This window comes from Marmota monax, unplaced genomic scaffold, assembly GCF_021218885.2.
Source record: "Marmota monax isolate L192 unplaced genomic scaffold, Marmota_monax_Labrador192_F-V1.1 WCK01_AAM20220418_F8-fsc00025, whole genome shotgun sequence".
Lineage (NCBI taxonomy): Eukaryota > Metazoa > Chordata > Mammalia > Rodentia > Sciuridae > Marmota > Marmota monax.
Window position 1 is genome coordinate 12,006,619 of NW_026691950.1, and position 23,895 is coordinate 12,030,513.

Here is a 23,895-nt window from a genome sequence, read left to right on the forward strand (position 1 = left end):
AGTGCCCCAGTCCTCTTATCATTATCTCCTCATCTGCATATTTCTGACCGTGTTTGCCACCCATCACTTGTGCTGAAATGAAGGCATGAAATGAAAATGAAAGAAAAAGATGGGCGTGGTGGTGCACATGTGTAATCCCAGAGTCTTTGGAGGCTGAGGCAGGAGGATCTCAAATCCAAGGCCAGCCTCAGCAATTTAGCAAGGCCCTGTCTCAAAGTAAAAAATAAAAAGGGCTGGGTATGTGGCTCAGTGGTTAAGCGCCCCTGGGTTCAATCTCTAGCACTCCATGCCCCCAAATAAAGAGAAAGAGCTGAGCTGCTTTTGCGTAGTGTTTCCACTGTTCTACATATGCATGCATACGTGCTACAAAATCCAAATTGTATGATGTTGGTGATTCTGCCTGGTAACGAAACAATGCTCCTCAGTTAATTGGGATTATGTCCTGATAATCTAAGTCAAGAATATCCTAAGTAGAAACTGCATTTAATGCGCGTTCTCTACCAAACACTGTAGCTGAGTGGCACAGCGTGCTTAGAGTACTGGTTGTTTTCCTCATGATCACACGGCCAACCGGGGGAGGTGTGGTGTCCTGCTGCGTCTTGCTTGCCTGAAAAAAGATCAAAATTCCAAATTCCATGAAGTATGTTTTCTAGGAATGCAGATCATTTTTGCACGACCACAAAGTCCAAAAGCCTAAGATGAATTATCCTAAATCAGGGACTGTTCTTACTTTTGGCATTTACCTCTGTTTACTACCTATATCTTTAGTCATCTATTTTATTCATGAGTTTTAGATATTATATTCCTATTTTGGCAGATGGGTCACTTTTATTCCATCACGCATACCTGTTCTTTCTTTTCCCTTTCTTTTCGTAACACAGACAATTGTTGGTCAAATCACCATTTTGCAAGTTAGATGATCGTGACCGTGGAAAATAGTATTCACCCACCACGGAGCCAAATATTCTATTGTAAATGCTTTTGCTTTTTGGAACCAGGAGAATCAACTCTCTTCTTGACCTCCCTGTGCTGCCAGGTCACAGACCCAGGCTTGGGCCACTTCTTGTTGCCATCTTTACTTACCCCCCCCCCCGCCGTCCCCATGGCATTACATATTAGCCCCACGTCCATCATTCCTCAGCCTGGTCTCCACCTGACCTCCCCTCTGGGTGGTGTCCTGTGCTGCCTGCTTGATATTTGCACTTGGATGTCAAACAGGCACCACATACTTAACTTGTCCAAAGCAGAGTCCCTACTGCCCCTTCTCCAGAGCTCCAGCGGTTGCCATCTCAGAAAATGGCACTTCCTTTCTTCCAGTTGGTTAGGTCCCGAGCCTGGGAATTCACTCGCTCTCTTTCCCATCCCCCTTCCATAACCTAGATCCAATCTGTAGAAAATTTTGCCAATTTTATCATCAAAATAAATCCAAAATCCAGTCACCCCATTACCCCTACTCCTGCTATCCCCAGTCCAGGACAGCAACGTGGTCTCTCACCACGTTACTGAATGACCTCCTGACTGGTCTCGTTCCTGCCATGCCCCTCCCTTAGTTAATTCTCCACACAGTTGTCTTTGGAAACATCAGTACCCTATTATCACTCTCTTTATCCCACTTATTTTGCTTTATTTCTCCTCAAAATACTTATCACCACCTGCCACATTACCTACTTATTTTTGTCTGCTGTCTTCCCTGGGAGGCAGGGAGTTTGTCTGTTGTGTGTACTATCACATCCTAGAACGTGCCTGGAATATAGCAAGCAATCAATAAATATTTGATGAGTAAATGAATTAATAAGAAGTGTCAATAAATGCATGTATTCAATCTACAGATAGAATTTGGAAGCTGAATTTCATATTCCACATTAATTCTATGCAGCTTCCCCTCCCAAATGCCGCCTTAGTCAGTAGGAATCTGTGTTTAAGTATCTTTCTCTCCCACTAAACTGGAGCTCCCCAGAGGAATTCTCAACGCCTGGCAGAGTGGCCGCCCTCAATGGAATATCTGTCTGACTGTAACACCTTAGGGCTTTCAAGAATTAATGGGCATAACTTCTCACTCAGGTCACGTGTCATCCAGGGATATGTTTGGGGTGAACTGAATTCAACTAAGACAGAAGATTCCAGCACCCACCCATCTATTTGAGCATTTGATCTGATATGCACAGAGCACCTTCACCGGGAAAGTTCCTAGTCCCTCCCCACTTTCTATTCTCATGTCTAAATTAGCACTTCACTCACCCCATCCTACTGATAGGAGACATTTTTTCTTGTTCTGACCTCGGTGGAGCTGGACAACAGCTGGGTAACCAACATCTGTCTAATCACCCTTCCTCTCTTGGCAACTGTTAAGTCATGCCAGGATGCTCTTTGCTGATGCCTCTTAAATTTTAAATGGGAACACTGGGTATTCAAATAAAGGGCCTTGATATTTACAATACCTGCTGCTCTGCTTCTGACCTGAGAAATACCTGGTTGATGACGTTCAGGGTCCAGCACAAGCAGGCCAGCCTTTGTTTTTTTATGTGTGTGTGCCAGGGATTGAACCCAGGAGTGCTCAACCACTGAGCCACATCCCTTTTTATCTTTTATTTTGAGACAGGGTTCCCTGAGTTGCTTAGGGCCCTGCTAAGTGGCTGAGGCTGACCTTGAACTTGTGACCCTCCTGCCTCAGCCTCCTGAGCGACTGGGACTATAGGTATGAGCCTCTGTGTTGAGTTTGATGGGTTGAGTCCATGGACAAAGACCCCATTTACCTAAGTAATCACAGTAAAAGGAACTCACATTCTTGGAAGTGTGATTAAAGGAGGTCAATATTTTATGTATGGAACTTGAACCCTATTCAGTTGGTATGGAGCAATTTCATACAAGGGGGGGAAAGAAATGAGGTCAAATTGGTATCAAAGCTCCAAAGTCACATACGAGGGCTATTTCGTATTCAGTTCTTTGCAATTTCTTTGCAAAATCGTCGGGCTCCTTGTACTTCCTTCCGAACTCCTTGCTTTAGGTTGGTATGAAAAGTGAACTTGGAGTGAATTTCCTGAAACTCTGCTCACTATGTTATGTAAATAAATCTGTTTAATTAAAAAATAAAGTCTCTTGGGCCTTTACCAGAAGGGCCTTGCCTTTAGGTCAGAGGCCAGTAGGAGAGACTTTATCAATTGATACTGTTTTGCAACAATTATTCACTGTTTTTGCTAGGATCATCTTAAAAACCTGAACACTTGCAGGTTAAATGCTACTTCACTTCAAGAAACAAGAAGCAAATCTCTTCTTTCAAGTAAAACAACAGCAGCAACAAAACCCTCAGAACCTAACTCATTTGCCCCAGGAAGGGAGATTTTGTGAAAGCCAGCTCCCCAGTTACGTTCAAAACAGTGCAATTGGCTTCTACTGGCGTGAAAACACACTCACACATTAATCGAATTTATACCTAGCTTTCTGTTTGGGTTTTTCCGGTTCAGAGCAATTGTGTTCAAGGAAGCTCTAGCCAGCCATTTGTCTGTGGGACACTCATTAGTGGGGGAAATGGGCTCATCTGCCTGGAAAGGTGAGCAGGGATTTCAGGATATAAAGCGCTTCCACCTGATTCCTATTGGCTGCACTTGCCTGTTCAGTGACCCCTCCAGCACTAATGAGTTATTCAGGGGGCCTGGATTGCTGGGCAGCTCCCCACAGTCCCTCTGGGACCTGCAGGCGGGGTGGGTGTTGGTTAGACCGTCTTTTGTTTTCCCCTGCTTGGCCTCCAGGACTTGCATGTGGCTGGCTCCCCTGCCAGGTGAGTGTCCTTGGGAAGGTGTGGGCTGTGAGCAGAGGCACAGAGCAATTAGGACACACGGCTTGTAATTTGGAGGCTAATGCTGCATTTCTCCAGATAGTCACAGCCTTTCATCAAAGTTATCATCTTCCTTTGACCCTTCTCCCAGGGGTCACTATCTTTTGCGTTCTTAGAAGCATTTTCGGAATCCTGTGGTCTTTATCCTAACTTTCTGGGTTTTACCCTGCTGCTCATCTTGCCCTTAAGTTGTAGATTAAAACATCATCGTATCTACCTTGTGCTCCCAGTTTCTACTTGAATCAAATCTCTTCTTGGTAAGAAGGCAAACAGGTTTGGGGGCTTCTGGACTGAGCCCCCCAAAGAACTTGGGTGGTTTATTCATGCATTGCATACACAAGCACCATTTATTTTTAATGGTGAAAAGTCATCAAGAATGGACAGAAAAGAAGAAGGCCCAGGGGATTAAGCAACAGAAGTGGGTGACTGCAAATTCCCTTTTTAAATTCTATCATCCACTCCCTGTATGACCTTGAGTTTTCAAGACTTATCATAAATACAGAGAACCTCAGATAACTCAGATAACTTCCTAGGGCTATTTTGAACAATACATATTAATTGCTTAAATCATGCAGCGATTGCAAATCATTCTGTAAATGCAGAGCTGTGTATATACTAAGTGATTCTGCGTGACTTATTAAATAAATAGAGAGCAAATTATTTTTTTTCTATAGAAGAACTAATAAATATTAAGCCTTCATTGTGCACCAAACACTTTGCTTAGATTATCTCACTTTATTTCTCCAATGACTCTGAGTTGTTTATTCTTGCATTTCCCGCATTTTAGAGACAGTGACGATGAAGCACAAAGAAGTGAAATATCTTCCCAAAGCCTTAAAGCCAGAAGGAGCCAGCATTGGGACTCTCTGCTCATCCACCTTCAGTGTCGCTCTTATCCGCTCTGTCACAAAGCCCACCTACTTCTGGAAGTCTCTCAAGCCACTGCAGGGAAGTTTTGGTAAGCTGGACATGGTGCACACACACCTCTGATTAGGAAGCTGAGGCAGGAAGATCTCAAGTTCAAGGTCAGCCTGGGCAACTTGGTGAGACCCTGTCTCAAAATGAAAAATAAAAAGGACCAGGGGTGGAGCTCAGTAGTACAGCACCTGGTACTGGGGGGGGGGGAAATGTTTTGGTAATTCTCTTCCATTAAAATATCTAGTCCATTGGATGAAATAATAATATATAGCTAAACTCCTGTTGACCTATATATAATTACACCTATTAAGCCATTTAATACTGACATGATCCTTAAACTGGTGGCTCTATTATTCCCAGTTTACAGATGAGGTATAGAGATGTTAAGAGACTTATCCAAGGTTATACAGTTAGCAAGTGGCAGAGCCAGCTTTGACCCTGAGCAGTCTGGGCCTAGAGTTCATGCTCTTTATTGATAGATATGCCCTATCAATACAGATGCTCCTCAGATTAGGGTGGGATTTGATCTTGCTAAACTCATTACAAGTGAAAATGCATTTAATATATCTAACCTACTGAGCACCCTAGCTCAGCCCAGCCTTCCTGGAGCATGCTCAGAACACTAGCCTGACTGTTAGCCTGCAGTGAGGCAAAATCATCTAACACAAAGCCTACTTTATAATAGGGTGTTGGCTGTCTCATCATTTATTGGAAATGGTAACTTTCAGTACAAAACAGAATGGGTCCCTGCCATTAGCATATGATCCACATACATCAAAGTACAGTTGCTACTGAATGCATATCACTTTTGTGCCATCATAAAGTAAAAAATCATAAGTCAAACCATCATACGTCAAGGAAATGATTTGTTACTGGAAATGTAGAACAGTATATGGGGTCCTCTGACACACTCAAGTAGACTTGGCCACTAAATGAACTGTGTGACCTTGGGTCTTGGTTTTTCATTGTAAGGGTCCCGCGAAACGTCGGAGAAAGAGACCACCAAGTGACCACTCATGCAATTGGCAGAAGGGGGATTTATTGAACCAGCATGCTGGGGCTCCATGCCCACTCAAGAAGGGAAAGCAGCCCAGAGTCCCGAGCAGGGGCTGAGCACTGCTTAAGTACACTTTTTGGGGAGGGCGGAGGGCTTTGTATACATCAGAACAAATCATCATGAGGCGCGGGAAAATTGAACAACAACTCCTAAACATGATTGGTTCATTCATTGGCGGGAACAGGTCAGGCTGGAGTGATAGGTCATTCCTAAGGAGGGGGTTACATTTAAACTGATTGGTCCAGGCCCTGCAATGCCTACGTGCGACCACACAGAGCCCTTATTAAACAACCAATAGTCAGGGGAAATATTTTACTGGGAAGTTCCAAGCATTGTCTCAACAGCTACAGAAATTTCAGGTTTTGCAGGTAGCATAGAAACCTAACAATACCTAATCCTTTACATTTTAACTCAGACCTTGCAGCTTAGAAACTTTACAACACCCGGTCTTTTACCCTTTAACTTTTACCCTTTAACTTCATTTTCTTTTACCCTTACATCATCTGTAAAAATGGGCCTTCTCCACTGATACTGACAGTTGTCTAATTCTGTAATTTAACATGTCGCCATTTCTTGGGAGAATAGTCAATGTAGTTTCAGATATGAGTGAGAAGCAAAGATCATGGTTTTAGGAATTCAGAAAGAGGCAGGATGGCTACACAGGTTTGGAATTTCACTTGATGTCTGGGGATGCTTGAATCCAGAAGTGCTCCTGAGACTTAGGAGATAGAGCCAGTTGGCAGGAGTAGAGAAGAGGGTTTAGATTCTAGGGAAGTGAGAACTGATGGTCAGTACAGGGAGGTCTATGTGTAGAGGGGCCCTGCAGGGTCCACCTAGAGCAGAAGATGAGACTGGAGCAGGACAGAGCACAGATTCATAGACCACACTGGCCTGGGGATTTGTGAATTTGGACCTCTTTCTGGGAAAAGAGTAGTCACAACTCCATGATTCTCAAAACCTCCGTTTTCTACTAGAGCCAGTCTATAGAGTGCACAGAGGTTTTGATCTGAGACAGTCATGGGTGTGAATTTACCTCTGCCACTTTTAACCTTGTGATCCTGTGTCAAGGCCTTAATTTTCTCTCTGGTAAGGATTACATAGACACCAAATATGGAATCAATAAATGCCATTTCCTCCCAGCAGGCCTGGGTTACTTCTCTTCTCACCCTCATCCCAAACCTAAGAAAAGCAAAACCTAACTAACTCAGCAGTGATGAAAGTCTTTGACCTTGAAAGGAATGGTAGCCCTGTTGCCCTCATAGGATATTATGGCCTGGGTATAGTGGCCCAGGCCTGGAATCCTAGCAACTTGGGAGCCTGAGGCAGGAGGATCTCAGGTTTAAGTCCTATCTGGGAAACTTAGTGAGACCCTGTCTCAAAATACAAAATAAAAAGGTCTGGGGAAGGAGTGCAGTTGTAGAATGTTCCTGGGTTCAATCTATAGTGCTCTCTCCCTCCCTTTTTTGCATCTAGTCATGAGGTTAATGGGCTCCCGCCATGCTGTGCGGCCTCAACACAGCCCAAAAGCAGTGGAGTCAACTGACTAGAAACACTATGTAGGGGCTCAAAAAGTGCTAATCTCTATTTTAACAGGCCTGGATTGCTTCTCTCCCCACCCTGCCTCCAAACTGTGAGACAAAATAAACCTTCCCTCTTTTTAAGTTGGTTTATCTCAGGTACAGTCATAGAAATGGAAATTTGACTAACACAGGAGAGTTCCTCTTCTGTACCTTTACCTCTGCCCTGGGCAACTGCTGGGCAGAGGCTGATTAACTTCCCTGGAGAGAGGGCAGTGCAGGGGGAGGAGCCTCCACTGCAAAGCTCCAGGGGATGGGAGGCAGATGGAAGAAGAGCAGCTTACACATTACTCCTAGGGAAAAGCAGGATGAGGGAAGAGTGTCACGTGCACAGATGCAAAAGGGGAAGTTACAGAGTTTGGAAGAGCGCACCTGTGTTAGTTTCCTATTGTTGCTATAACAAATGGCCACCCACCATGGCTTAAAACAACATGGGCTGATTATATCGCAGCTCTGGAGGTTAGAAATCTAAAGTGGGTTAGCAGGACATCATTCCTTCTGGAAGCTCTAGGGGAGAATCTCTTTCTTCGCCTTTTCCAGCTTCCAGAGGCTGCCTTGGTTCCCTGGGTGATGGCTGTCAATCACTCTTACCTCCACTTCTGTCCTCTCCTCTCCCCTGATGAACTTTCCTGCTCCCTCTTATGAGGCCCCTTGTTTGCATTGGGCCCTTCTAAATAATCCAGGCTGTCTCCCCATCTCAGTTTCTTTAATTAAAACACAAAGGCAAAGCCCCTCTGTCATTTTAAGACATCCACAGTCTCCAAGGATAAGGACATAGATATCTTCAAGGGATTGTAATGTAGCCTTCCACACTATCTAAGTTTTGGTATTCAGAAATTTGCCTCATCCTCTTATTGACTTGGTGACCTCAAACAATTTGCTTCTCCTAGCCTTGTCAGATGACAAGTGGCAGTAGCCATATTCTACTCGCTTCCTTTCCATGAGGTTCCATAGGGGCCACTCTATCAAATATCCACTAATGCAGAACAGGTGCATGGTGGGGTGGGGGTGGAAGAAGACAGTGGGACTCCTAGCAGCTGTTGAATGCTGAGTTTCTAAAGAAATAGACTTGGGGATGGACATATGTGCACAGGCCAATCATTACTGGGTGTTCTTAGGATAGACACCTGTGAGGGTATAAGGGAAGCAGGATTGGGTAGAAAGACCAGTTGAGCTCCCATGGAAATGCAGCAAAGGTGTAGGGGATCTCAGAGTTGGCTCAAGTTAGGGTGACAGGTGAGGCTTTTACATCCTCACATCAGCTAGTCATTATATGTGAGTTTTCTGGGGGAGGGGCAGGAGGTTGGCCAAGGTGGCTGTCTCATAATGACACAGTCACTTCGAGATGATATGACCCACACTCTCAGCAGCTGGGGGATTGCATGACCCAGCCATGCAGCAGGGATCTTGGGAGAATCCCATGACGTCCCCTGTAGCAGCTTGCCCTCTTGACTTATTAAATAAAGACCAGAGAGAAAATAGATGGCAACCATCCTCCTGGGCCATATACCTCAGAGGCTTAAGTCTTGCACTCCCACTAGCAGGTGAGCTTGACCTCAGGTCCCTTTTCCCTGTGTGTGACTTGGGGCAGGCCACTCAACCTCTCACCTCAACCTCTTTATCTCTCAATTAGGGGAAACATTAGTATTTATCTCTTATCATTATTGTAAGGATTAAAAATGTAGCACAGAACATGGGTTGGGTTCTTTGTCTCATGAATTTGAAGAATAAAATCCATGGGCACAAGGATGAGAGCAAATTAACAGCATTTATTAGAGAAAGCAGAGCTCCCAAAAGAGGGAGGGGTCCCAAGAGAGGGATTCTGAAGAGTGGCTATTGTTTGGGGGTTGAAGGAAGTCAGCTCCCTGCCCAAACCTGGGTAAGGCATTCAGTGCCCACAAGGTATTCATTACAGCTTTGAGTACAAACAAAATATCAATCAGGCATTTTTCCTTCTTTGGAGAGGCATGGACCCCAGTCACATAGGTCTTGATTTTTAAAAAAAATATTTATTTTTTAGTTATAGGTAGACACGGTATCTCTATTTTTTTTTTTTAATTTGTATGTGGTGCTGAGGTTTGAACCCAGTACCTCATGCATTAGAGGAGAGTGATCTACCTCTAGGCCACAACCCCAGCCCCACATAGGTCTTGATTTTAAAATAGCCTTTTTTTGTAAGTTTCTTAGCAAAACTCTGTGGGTGCTGTTTGTGCTCTACTGCCCAGGAGGTCACCCAGGGACCCATCTCCCTATCCTTCCAGGCTTGTCTCTTCCTCCTAATGTCAAAAGGATAGTCAATGTTGCTGGGCACAGAGATGCACATGTAATCCCAGTGGCTCAGGAGGCTGAGGCAGGAGGATCCCATGTTCAAAGCCAGCCTCAGCAAAAGTGAGGTGCTAAGCAACTCAGTGAGACCCTGTCTCTAAATAAAATACAAAATAGGGCTGGGGATGTGGCTCAGTGGCCGAGTGCCCCTGAATTTAATCCCCAGTAACCCCCCCTAAAAAAAAAAAAAAAAGGATAGTCAGTGTAGAATAAGAATTCTAGCATAGAATTACCATGAGTGGAAGGTTCAAATGTGCTTACCACCATTTTACAATCCCTTGCCTTCTCATTGTTTTTGACCCAAACCCAGATATTTATGCTGTGAGATGGAGAGGAAAGGCAAGAACCTTACAAGAACATGCACCATGATATAAGACCAGGAGCAAAGCCAGAGACAGGGAATCAAGGTTGGGATGGGGGAGAAGGTGCTAAGAGCACTCAACCTGGAGCAGCACTGTCTAGGTGAGACACCCAGGTGCATTGTCTAGGTGAGACACCCAAAAACCACAAGGAGTGGATGACCTCACAGGGACATTGTGAGAACTAAATGGCATCATGCAAGCAAATCCCTCAGGATACCGTATGACACATCCCAGGTGTCCTATATGTTATTGCATTACTCTCACACCCCTGGATATCCACCAGGCAACATCAAGGCGAGAGGTCCGTGAGTCAGACCTCACAGGCTCCCCAAGAGGATCAACAAACCGAATGCCCAAAGTTGTACAAAAACCGTTTCATCTGTTTCTAGGTTAATCCTTTGCTAGCACCGATTCCCTGGATTAAGAATTTAATCATTTACAATCATAACCGAGTAGTCAAAGAGGATGATGTTTCTTTAGTTTGAGGTAGGACTGGATGAAGGAGACATTGGAGAAAAACGATTCCAGGGATCTGCTAAAGGACCTGGTGTTGGTTGAGACTCCTGGGCCTCCCTTCAAGGTGACATGAAGGACGGCGAGGGAGCCTGGACTGGCTCCACTTTGGGTGAACTTTTCATCATTCTTTTTCCACGTGGAAAGTTTAAAACTTGTTCAACTTCTAAACACCGCAACCCTTAGAGATCTGCTGCTTTGCCCCATGTCTCCAATATCTCTTTCCTGCTGTCCCAGTGGCAAACCCACGCTAGAAAGGGTGGCAGAAGATGTGAGTCTTTAGAGCCAAGCTGGGCCTGTCCTGTTCACCTGAGAGAGGATTTAGGAGAACATTGTCCCTGCAGACAGATGGCAGGGCTCCAGGAGGAGAGCTCTTGCTCCTACCCTCTTCAGCAAGTTAAAAAAGCATCCTGAGATGTTTATTTTTATTTTCTTTTTCAAATGTGCATAATTTTCAGGCCTAGCTTGGTAGGAAAACTGCTACACCAGGCCCTGGCTGGCTTCACTGGGGTCCCACCCCAGAGGGTGAAAACAATACCCCACAGTAATCCCAAGTCACAGAGCAAGTCAGTTTTTGGACTCGATCTCAATCCAAGACTAACTCCTCCTTCGTTTTTGGAGAGTTAAGGGTCACAGACAAATTTCCTCTGCAACTACACTGTCAGATTTTCTTTCTTTTTTTTTTTTTAATTTTCCAATAAGCAATAGAACAAATGTATAAAATATTTTGATAAGAAGGACCATTCGCACTATTCGTATCTTAAAGAATGCAAAGCAGTCCCTGTGACTCAAGTTTTTGGCATTAAGGGAGATACGTAAACAGACAGGATCATGCCCCTGACTTTTATCTTTGTGGACTTCAGCTCGGTGAAAGTCAGTTCACAGAAACGTTATTACTAGGCTGGAGTTGACGGTCCATTTCCTGAACTGACTTTTCATATCAGAAGGCAGAGTTGACTTTCAACCTTGTGATTTTTATTTCCTAGAAAAAGAAAAAAAAAAAACTAAGAAGGAGCAAACAGAGAGTCATGGGACTTGAGGGGAAACCCCCTGAACAACAAGTGTCTGAAAAATATCTATGTCCTTCTCACCATCGCCAGTGCCACCACCCTAGGGCAGTCAACCATTATCTGGGCCTCCTGTTGATCTACGGGTGCCAATGCTTGCCCGACTCTTGTATGCATTCAGTACACATTACAGCCAGGGTGATTTTCAAAAAGTGCAAATTAGATCAAGTCATTCCCCTGATTAAAACTCTATAATAACTTCCCTTGTGCGTAGGGTAAACCCCAGTGCAACTGCGCGTGCAGTCCTGCATGGCGGGTCTCTGCCTGTCCCAGCAGGCTCAACTCATTATCCTTTAACCTCAGTAGGCTTCTTGTCCTTAAGAAAACTTTTCAGGCCTGAGGACCCTTGAGCATGCTCTTGTATCTAGAAATCGCTCACATTCCCATTTCTTTCTTTCCAGTAATTTCTCTCCTTGCACTTTGCACCTCAACTTAAATATCACTTTCTTAGGAAGAACTTTCCTGATAATCCAGTTTACAGGAGACTTCTTTCGAGGCATGGTGGTTCACTCCTGTAATCCCAGCAACTCAGGAGGCTGTGAGGCAGGAGGATTGCAAATTCGAGGTCAGCCTCAGCAACTTAGTGAGACCCTGTCTCAAAATTAAACTAAAGAGGTTGTGGGTATCTTTCAGTGATAGAGCATCCCTGGGTTCAATCCCTAATACCAGGAGGAGAAAATCATAAATGAGGTTTCTCATTCTTGTTATTATCTCTATTTGGTCTTTCTCATAGCATTTTCATCTGCTATTATTTTATTTATCTCTCTTTTATTCTGATTTATCTTCTGCTTCCCAGACTGGAAAGCAGCAGGCTGAAATCAGTGCTTCTCATTCTCGTTGTTACCTTTTCCATCTCGCAAGGCACCTGGCACAAAGTTAGGGACTCAACAAATATTTGTTGAATGAACAAACACTTTCTTCTGATGGGGGTTTTAAACTTGGCTGTGCTTTCTGTGAAGTGATCTGCTTCTCAAGTTTTAATTCTATCCAACCCGGTATGATATGCCCAAGTGTCAAAATCATCTACTTGTAAATTTCTTTGAGGTTTTTTCCCCCATCCAATTCCACGTGTTTTGTTGTCTAGTCCTTTTTGAATTCCATGAATACAAATGTAAGTCTCGTTCCGTGTATTCTCTTCACCGCTGTCTCTCCAGTAGCTACAACAGTGCTGGGCGTATCGCAGGCATTATATATGGATTGTGGTTACATAAAGGCTACCCAGGGTGAAATCTCTCAATTGATTTATTGCTGTGACTGTAAACCCACAGAGCCATGGTGCTCACAGAGTTTCCAGACTACCAGCTAGAAGTGTCCCACAGAAGTGTATTGTTTGACCTGGTTAATGTTATAAATTATTTAAATCATTTATCAATATTTTAAAATTGGGAGATTTCAACTAAAAATGCCAATGCCAACTTTTCCTGAAAAGTTTAGAAGTCGTAGCCCCATCCAGCCTTCATGCTCTGAAGACAAGGATAAGTTCTTTCCATCTGCTTTTTCTCTTTCTTTCCTTTCCTCTCCTTCCCTTCCCTTCCCTTCCCTCCCCTTCTTTTCTCCTCCTTCTTCCTCCCTCCTTCCTCCTTCTTTCCTTCCTTCCTTCTTTCTGTCTTTTGTGCTGGGATCTAACCCAGAGCCTTACTCATGCTGAGCACACTCTCCACCACTGAATTTGCACCGCAGCCTCCGTCTGCTTTTTCTGACAGATTGTGTGGATGGAATCCTATTTCATTATAATCATCCCAAAAATAATAGTCGGAGGTTTTTAAGCTAAGTAAATAGAGAATTCCATCCAAAATTCATCAGAAATGAAGAACTAACTCAGAAAACATTTGTGCAAGACTGAGATGGCACCAGGCCTGATGAGTCTTTCAGAAATTTGTTTAAAGTTCCTGCAAGTGGTGCAGTAGGTAGTGGCTGGAATAGAAATTATTTGCCACTGAGATCTTCTATGTTGTTGAATTCTGGAGCTGGAGTAAAAAGCTAAATTGATTTCTCCCTCTCAGAATCAAGCTAACTCGATTCATAATTTTTCAAAATCACCACACTGCCAATTAAAAGAAAAAAAAGAGGAAATGATGTAAAGGCAATCCTTAAATCTATTCCGGGGCCATATTTCAAGGCATGTGGCAAGCAGTGCATAGGCAAAACGAGTCAAAGTGCACATTCCAATAGTCGAGGAAGAGTTGGCAACAGCACCACATCATCATCATCACCATCATCACTACCAATACTACCACAACCACCACCATCACCACCATCACCACCAACCATCATTACCATCACCATTACTACCAATACTACCATCATCACCAACAACCATCATCACCATCATCATCATCACCACCATCATCACCACCAACACCACCATCATCACCAACATCACCACCAATACTGATACCACCATAATCATCACCAATACCATCATCATCATCACCAACAACACCATCATCACTAACATCACTACCAACATCACCATTATCACCAACAACACTATCATCATCACCACCATCATTACCTGTTTTAATATGATCATTTGAAATCAAGTGAAACTCCCAAACACTATAAGCAACTGTTTATGCCTGTTTTATCTGAAGTGGGTCAAGCTACATTTGATCAGAAAATACTCTGGCCATGTGGGTAATAGGGTCAAAATAAGAAGTGACTTATGAGACCTAGAAAGGAGTTTGGCTCAAGTAAATCTGGGCCAATTTCAAAATGATAATTGAGTTTACTGTAAGCATTTTGCTTTTAGAATTTTATTTTTTGCCTCTATTCGCTCATTTCGGTCACTATGGGGAAAAAAATAGGCCTGATGAGGGTAAAAACATCCAGAACTGCTGAGTTTGATTTAGACTAGCAATTAGATACATTTTTATAAGTGCTACTAATTGTCCCTTAAAATAAACTGGAATGCTATGAAAATGGATGTCACATCTAAAATTACTCATCTATTTTGAAATCTAATTCATAGCTTCCACTTAAATGTTTACAGATTATAGTAAAAACCAAGAACTATGAAAATTATAAAATGTTTAAGTGTAATTTATGAGGAATTTATCATTCGTGATTTAATTAAGTAGTTCTTTGCAGCTGTTCAGTTCATTCCTGGATAAAAATATCTTGCTCCAGCAGTACCCTAGAAAACCAGAAGTTTTACCACAGCAGTTTCCTTGTTTTATTTTTCTTTGAAAACATGAGAAAACAATACTATAGGAAATTGGAAAAGAATGATTTTTAAAGCGTGGAAAAATTAACATGTAGTTGCTTTCTGGAATAGTAGCATTGCTCTGCGTTGTAGGAACACTACCTTGGATTGGCGTTCATTTGATATTTCTGGTCACATTGACTCCCTAGAGCAGTCATGCTTCAGGATCTTTGATGGGAGTTTGCTTGTTCATTTGTTTGGAGACAGGATCTCACTACATTGCCCAGGTTTGTCCTCCACTCCTGGGCTCAAGTGATCGTCCTGCCTCATCCTCCCAAGTAGCTGGGACCCTAGGTGTGCACCACCCTGCCCAGCTAATGGCATCTTATTTCAAATATACGTGTCTCTGAGTTTCCAGTTGTTTAGCTCTAGGCTGGAACCTGGACATCTATCCTTTGTAAAGCTCCTTGACTTTATCTGATGATCTGCCATATTAGGGAAGTACAGGTCCAGTTCCAGAGGGTGGTAGAAACACCACAGATGTCTGAAATGAATCTGTTTCCTGTTGTCTTCAAACTCAAGTAAGTCTGGAACCTATGATCTGAACTAGGCAAGAGCCCTCCGGGCTGATGTGGTGGTTATATTCCAATTATCATAGATTGAATTCGAATGTCTAATCTATGTCTAATCTAATGATTATAAGGGATTGACAATCTGAGGATCTGGGTTCGAACCAGCTGTGTGAAATCAGTCACATCTTGGGTATAGCCTCCTGTAAAATGAATGAGGTGGGGGGCTGGGAATGTGGCTCAGTGGTAGAGTGCTTGCCTAGCACACATGAGGCCCTGGGTTTGATCCCCAGCACGAGAGAGAGAGAGAGAGAGAGAGAGAGAGAGAAGGAATTGGGGTAAATGACCAGGATTGCAAACTGGTTGCCCCAGAACATATTCAACCAGCAGATTTATTTTACCCGAGTCCATCCACATGTTTGAAAACAAATTTCAATTAAGTTCCAGATAGGGATATTTCTCTCTCTCTCTCTCTCTCTCTCTCTCACACACACACACACACACACACACACACACATCTAGATTTTCATCTTGAAAAGCTGGAAATTCTGGGCAACACTGGGCTTCTCATTTTCACCCAGTAACTGTCACCTGGGTAGAGCAGTGCTAACTGTCACCTGGGTAGAGCAGTGCCTGTTCCTTTCAGAAGGGCCACAAGTCTTCATATTCCTACAGGAGCTTCCCTCTCACCTACCAGCCTGCTCACACATTTATATTTCCTGCCTGGCGCCTGGAGATGGTGGAGCTGTTGACTCTTGTCCCAAGGTCACCTCCAGTGCTCACATGGCTTGATTCTCTAGATGGCACCTAAGAGCGGGGCTCTTTAGGTAGGCCGGCTCTTGACTGGCATCCTCAGTGGCATCTTCTTTATTTTTGGGTCAGGAAAGCCATCTCTGCTCTTCCTTTCTCAGATCTAGGGAGTCTTTAAGGAGGAGGCTGAAGAACACAGGATTGGAGGAATATGATGGCTGTTCCTTCAGAAAGCGCCCAAAGAACTGAAATTTCTCTGTTTACAAATTCCAAAGTGAATTTACCCAAGTGGGTCTTCTTTAAGCTGAATGTTTGTACTGCTGGTTCTGTGAAGTTTCAGCAAGAGCAATGACATTACTAAATTGCCAGGTTTGTGCAAGTTATAATGAAAATTGTATGGCATGGAGTCCAAAATCCTTGTACCAATATAATAATTACTGTCTGGCTGGAATTGCTGAAAGGAAGTGGCTTTTGGGAGAAAACAGAAAGTGGGAAAATGTTTTCAGATTTTTCAGAAGCATCTTAAGCCTCAAGGTGGGGCATGAAGGTTGAAGGCCTTGTGTTGGATGCTCTTGAACCTACACAGAACGGTTTGTGCATTAATTCAGTGTCACAGTTATTGGAGGGAGTGACCTAGACGTATTTTCATACCACTTCCACCTAGCCCTTTTCAATATGTGCCCAATGCCAAGAGTGGCCACTGTCCCTGTTATTCTCAGCTTTCCAAGGTTAAGTGTCGAAAGCATGATCCTTTCCTCTAACCACTTTATTCAAATCAAATATTCCCTTTTTTTTGGTACCAGAGATTAAACCCAGGGGCACTTAACCACTGAGCCACATCCCCAGTCTTTTTTTTTTAATATATTTTTTTAGAGACAGGGTCTCATTGAGTTGTTTAGGGCCTTGCTTGTTGCTGAGGCTGGCTTTGAACTCTTGATCCTTCTGCCTCAGCCTCCGGAGTCTCTGGGATTACAGGCCTGTGCCACCGTGCTCGGCTCAAATCAAATATTCTTTTAAAAATTTGTTCTTTTTAGATATACATGAGAGCAGAGTGTATTTTACACATATTACATATATAAGGTATAACTTCCCATTCTTGTGGATGTACAGGATGTGGAGTTACACTGGTCTTTATTCATATATGAACATAGGAAAGTTGTGTTCCATCTGATGAAATCAAATATTTCTGATCCTCAGTTACAGGCATGATCCTGTTATAAAAGACAAAAATTGATCCCAGAAACTGGAGCATGTTACAGACACCTGTTCTAGTGACAAAAACATACCCACTGGATGTTTTGAAGGAGTTCGTGGTAGAGAAAGAAACAATGTGGTATGAAAATGGGAGGAGGATATTGGGCGTCAAAAGTTGGGAGGAGTGATGAGGTGATAAGGTGCATTTAGGTAGGGGGTCTAACAGTAGCAGCACATGTTTGGGGCCTACTGTCACTGCAGTTACAGCTTCTTGGGTGATGAGAGAAATATAAGGGAGTGAGAATTGGCAAGAAATGAGGTTAGAAATCCAAGTTACAGCCCAATCAGGAGGGTACTGAAGGCTGTGCTAAGGCCTTGGAACATTCTCTTTAGGTCATAATGAGTCATTGAAAGTTTCTGACTGAGGCATCAGAAGTGTCATTAGAAAAACAACTCCCAGCATGTGGCTGGGGAGGTGCATATAATGGGGACAGGAGTGTCAAAGTTATTTTGAGGTTTCTTACTTGGATTTGTCATTATCTTCTACCTTAAGTCTTAAAAGTGAAATATCTGTTAATTTATATTTTGTTCAGTCATGGCTTAATTATTAATTTAAGGTTAGATTCAAGTAACAGCACTCTAAGTACATTTTTTTAAAATAAATAATATATATTATTTTGTTCTAATATACTCCTTTATTAAAAAGTAAAACTAAAACAATAAGCACAGTTCAATTATTTAAGGATTTCCTCCACCACCAGTTTTATGACTTCACGGGGCCTTTTCTTTTCCTTTTCTCGTTTTCACTGTAGTCTAAGTCATTTTGCAGTACTTCATGAGCCACGCAGCAGAGTGTGGACGTTGAAGAGGAAACGGCAGTTGTAGATACAGTTTAGGGGGCTGAATGATTCTCTATATGGCTGTTGTCTTTTGCTGCAGAAAGCTGAGCGTACTGTGAGGCACGGGGAATGGAAACGATTAAGTCGAACATGGTAACAAGTCAATAAGCAAGAAATCTGATTATGACAAGAAGTGGAAATGCAAAGAAGCATAACCCAATGGGAAGGACACACACACACACACACACACACGTATTGCTGGTATGTTGTACATTGGTCTGTTATAAATGGTACCTATTCTGGCCTCATGGAAAATGGATGATTTTCAGTAAAATCTACCAATGACCGTCCTTTGGGGACTTTGAAGGGAAAAGGGAGACCTTCTGCATAAAATACAATTACCACCATGTGGAATGTCTCATTGCTGGGTCTGCTATTACTGCCCTGCTCTGGTAGAAACATACTTCAATGTTCAATTCCTATAAATATGGAAAATGACAGCCGATAAGGACTATAAGGCTATTTCATGAATTTCACATAACTTAGGACACATTCTGCCACTAGTATACCTGGCTGCAGAAAAAATTAAAGATGAACAAAGGCTGAACTTAGCATTTCATTATTTGGCTAATACTTTTTTTATTTTGGAGAAGTACTCACAAACTCCTTTCTGAATACCTTTATTAAATATTACTATTCCTAATTATATATTAATAGCATATTAATAAAAATACAGTTGCAGAAGGTTTTACTGGGAAAGATGGCAAGGAGAAGTTAGTACACCCACAGAAGTGACATTTTTATTTTAATGTACAACTTCCATTTTATTACTTTTTCCCCAAAGAACACATTTTGAATGAAGGGAATCACACCCTTTTGCCTATAGCCACACCCTACCTCTACCCACACCCTACCTGCCTACAGTTACCACCCATTTAGTCCATTCAAACTAGGACGGACTGATTAGGTCACAGCTCTCATAATCCTATCATCTTACCTTTGACTATTCTTGCATTAACATGGGAGCTGAAGTCATCTGCCTTTAAGTTCCTGAAGGTGACAGTGATGGACTCTAGGACCCTACAGCAGTGATTCTCTATTATCTAATCATAAAATCCACAGTTTACTCCACAAATTATCTGTCTTCTCCCACGAATATACCAAAGTCAAGGCTAAGGTCTCCAGAGGACTGGAAAACTAGTCTGCTACTTGCTAGAGATCTGAGGAATCTTTGCCTCAGTTTCCTCCTATATAACATGGAGACAGAAATCTTGAGTTCTAAATAAGATGATTCATCAAAATCAGGATTGATCAACTTTAGCACTATTGACACTTTGGGCTGGATAATTCTTTGTTGTGGGAGTGTGTTAGTCAGCTTTTTGTCTCTGTGACCAAAATATCTGACAAGGACAACTTAGAGGAGGAAAAATTTATTTTGGCTTCAAAGGTTCAGTCTGCAGTGGTCCAACTCCCATTGCTCTAGGGCAAGGTGAGCCAGAATATTATGGTGGAAGGGTGTGGTGGAAAAAAGCTGCTTTGTCCCTGTTCTTGGTGGCCAGGAAGGAGAGAGCAGGGTGGTGAGAAGATAAACTCTTCCAGGGCACATCCCCAATGACCTACCTCCTCCAGCCACACCCTATCTGCCCACAGTTACCACCCAGTTTATTCATTCAAACTAGGATGAACTGACTAGGTTACAGCTCTTATAATCCAATTATTTTACCTCTGATTATTCCTGCATTGACACGGGAGCTTTGGAGGGGCACCTCATATCTAAACACTAACAGGGAGGTTGTCCTGTGCATCATTGGATATTTAACACTGTTCCTGAATTTCATCCGCTCAATGCCAGTAGCACTTCCCCACACTCCCTTCTTCCCAGTTAAAATGCTCAGGCATTGCCAAATGGGGGGCAAAATACACTCTTATCTCCACCAATGACTTTAAAAACATACCTGGAACATAATAAGTGCTCAGAAATGATCAGCTATCATTTTTATTTTGCACTGTTAGTAAAAAGCAGCAATTTTGTGCTCATACAATCTTTGTTGTTTTTCTTGTCCTTTGTGAGAATGTACAAAAAAATGGTCAAACGCAAGGAATGGGGAAAGCATGATTCAAAAAATTATAATCAACTCCCAAACAGTTTCATTAAATGTAGTGATTTTCTTTTTTCTTTTACTAAGGAGAGGAAGGTGACCCAGCACCAACACTTTGATACTTCCCAATATTTCCCAAATTCTACCAGGCCCCACAGATGCCTAAGTAAAGAGACCGTTGTCTCTGTTCCAGGCTTTCTGTATGAGCCAAAGGATAACATGGTGAAATCACTTGCACACTATTATACAAGTTGCGCTCTGGTGATCCAAGCTGTCCCTGAATGTAATTTCCGTGTATTTCTTCACCCCTCACCTCTACCACAGCTATTACTTAACCCACTGACCCAGAGAGCTGCTTATTAACATTTAATACATGTTGAAGTGTTAGTGGGCTTTGAACAAAACATGAAGAAGTTTCTGATTTGCTTTTAGCTCATTGCCCTTGAACCATTACATGAGTAATTCTTTAAAGCTCTGTTCTGTCATTGCTATCACCATGGCATGTATTTTTTTTTTTTTAAGATAAAATGAACAATTTATAAAAAAGAATTCTCCCTCCCCCATGCATGGAAGCTTTCATTCACTTAATGAATGTTGATGAGCTCTATTATGTTGGACAGTGCCCGCCTGGGAGATCACCATGTAGAGACACTGTGTTTATTTTCCAGTTGTTTGGACGAAGGGAGGAGGCTGAGAGACATAATTGAGTCAATGGGAGATTCCAAATCAGTGGGAGAGGTGTTCAGACACAGAAGGTGCGTCCGTAGGTATACAGGGAATAATCAAAACACATAGGAGGGCCTGTAACTCAATCTTTAGGGGTTTGCAATATTGCAGCACTATTTGTGATAACAGATATGGAGTCAGCATCGGTGCCCATCAGCAGTCAAATGGATAAAGATGGTGCATATATACCCAATGGAATATTATTCAGTCACAAAGAGGAATGAAATCCTGTCATTTGCAGCAAAAGGAGTGAAACTGAAGGATAGTGTGTTAAGTTAAATAAATCAGAGACAGAAAGACAAGCACCAAGTGTCCTCCTTCATATGCGGAAATTTAAAAAGGTTGATCTGAAAGTAAAACAGTGATTGCTAGGGACAGAGATGGGAGGGGGCAATGGGGAGGGGGTGAAATGGTGGGGAGGGGTGGAAGAGGGGAGGAAGAACATGATAAACGCATGCTATGGGCGTGAATGGAAATAGTCCATGACTATGTACAATTAATATCTACTAAGAAATAAGAAAAACTCTAATGGACCACCACTACCACCACTGCCCCCCCCAAAACAAACAATAAACAAACAAAAAAGGAGTTGCTTCCACTACTCTCCCCTTCTCAATAGTCATACTGAGAAAAATACAGAACTCAGATGGGAACCTGAAAGCTTGTGACATCTGAAGTGCATGGTCCTCATACTGGCATGAGCATTTGAGGCTAGTGGCATTGAATGTGACCTAAATACTTACTAATGCCTAAGGTCAATCCAGAAAACTTGATGTAGCTAAATTTGGCAAACGGCAACTTATTTTATTTTTTAAATGATAAGTGCTTTTTTTTAAATGATAAAATAAATTTAAAATGCTATAAGTAATAACATATTTGAATATAAGTTCAAACAGCACAGGAATGGAGAAATGAGCTCCCTACACAACGCCCCTCCCCCATTCCCAGTTTTACCATCCTAGCCAAAGAGGAACAGTTAACAGTTTGGTGCATGTCCTTTTCGAGTTATTTTTATTTACTAGGGAAAGTTACGTAAAATTGCTTGTTTTGTTTTGTTTTTGTGGTGCTAGGGATTGAATCCAGGGTGTTGTGCATGCAAGCACTCTACAAAAAACTGCCTTTCTTTTTTCTTTTTTTTGGTAAAACAGTCAAATTATCCACAACTTTGTAGGATTTAAGTGAACACCTAACCTAATTTGAATCATCCTATACATCTTATTCTGTGACTCCGGCTTTGCCTCTAATGACCCATCTTTAAACTTCATTTGAGCAAATAGAGATCGGTCTTATTTCTCTGACAGCTAACATCTCAAAAAGTATTCATAAAAATAACCTCGAGGGGATGGATTAAGGCTGCAGAGAAGAGGAGAAGCTGATGAGGGTAGAGATGTTGGGAAGATTATCAACATAAGCTAGGTTTTGAAAAATAATTCCTGGTCACCTGAGGTCAGCATGCTCAGAAAGCCCCGTTCTTCCCTAAAGGGCCCAGTGTGCAAGGTTTGGAAGCTTCTCAGTGTGTAAACAAAAGAACACTCCAGTCCCATCCCCTTCTCTGGGCTGGATCTGGCTGGCTGGTGTCATTTACCTTCCAGCCACCCAACCAGCCCCAGCTGCTCAGTGTGGGGCTCCGGGCTGTCTGGGAGAGAGGCTGGCTGGCTCCAAGACCCTGGGCTGTAGTCTGCAACTAAGACTAAGTTTTTGTGTTAATAACAAACAGTTAACTTCTTTTCTGATGACTGCTGGAGTCTTCGAATACTACCTGCCCCTCCTAGATTGTTGTCTAGTATAATCTTTCATCATTTGCTATTTTTCATAATAATGCCCTCGGAGGGCAATTTAAGGGGAAGCAGGGCTGGATTTATGGTCAGAAACTTGTGCTTCAATGTCTCCTCCACTGCTTATTAAAACAGATAGATTTGGGCTAAATCACTTATCCTCACTGAGTCACAATTAGTTTTAATAGCTCTCAAATGGGGATAGGAAAAGATGTATCTGTCATCTATTGTGTGCTCAGTGTGGGCCAGGCACACACTTTATTAACTCAGGTACCCGTCATTATAGCCCAAGGAGGTGCAATTGACCTTATTCTCACCCCATTTTACAGATGAGGAAATCGAGGTGCAAAGATGTTAAATAATGCCCAAGATCATGTGGCTAGGGAGGGAGAGGACTGAAAGATGTGCAGTGTATGTAGAGGGATAGAGGCAGGAGCAGGGCTGGGCAAAGTGGTGCACACCTGTAATCCCAGCAACTCAGGAGCTGAGGCAGGAGGATCTTAAGTTCAAGGTCAGCCTCAATAACTTAGAGAGGCCCTAAGCAACTTAGCAAGAACTTGTCTCAAAATAAAATATAAAAAGTGCTGGGGATGGGGTTGGGGTTGTCACTCAGCAGTAGAGCATTCGCCTAGCATGAATGAGGCACTGAGTTCGATCCTTAGTACCATATAAAAATAAACTAAAGGATATTATGTTTACCTACAACTAAAAAGCATTAAAAAAAAAAAAAAAAAAAAAAAACGAGGGGCTGGGAGGTGTAGCTCAATGGTAAACCACCCCTGGTTCAATCCCTGGTAGCAGAAAAAAAAAATACAGAAATAGGAGTGGCTTTGTCTTTGATGGTTTTGACAGCTCCTGACCAGAGCAAAGACTTGGTGAACATGTATTTTTCCTTATTTAACTATTGCCCCAGATCAGAGATCATAAAGTTTTACAGCTGGATGGAACCTCAGAGACTATTAGGGTTAAACTTCTTATTTTCAGACAGGAAGACACTGGGCCCAGAGTGTCTGGGGGACTTGGGCCAGGTTCAAGCTTGTTGAAGATAGTGCTGGCCATAGATTGTGCTGCCTGTGACCCTGTTGCTCCCATGTTTTTCTGCTTTTTGGCTAAATACCATTTAGTTTTGTTTTGTTTTGTTTTGTTT

General features: G+C 42.6%; 1 protein-coding gene across 4 annotated transcripts in view; it reads left to right on the forward strand.

Annotated features, from left to right (window-relative positions):
• The window catches only part of Kit (KIT proto-oncogene, receptor tyrosine kinase), a 161,745-nt gene that overhangs the window by 50,954 nt on the left and 86,896 nt on the right, over positions 1 to 23,895 (forward strand). For all 4 annotated transcript variants that reach the window (XM_058585369.1, XM_058585417.1, XM_058585403.1 and 1 more), the window contains exon 2: positions 4,620 to 4,790. In XM_058585369.1, coding sequence (XP_058441352.1) covers positions 4,631 to 4,790 — 160 coding nt within the window. In that variant the 5' untranslated portion in view covers positions 4,620 to 4,630. The remainder of the gene's footprint in view (positions 1 to 4,619; positions 4,791 to 23,895) is intronic.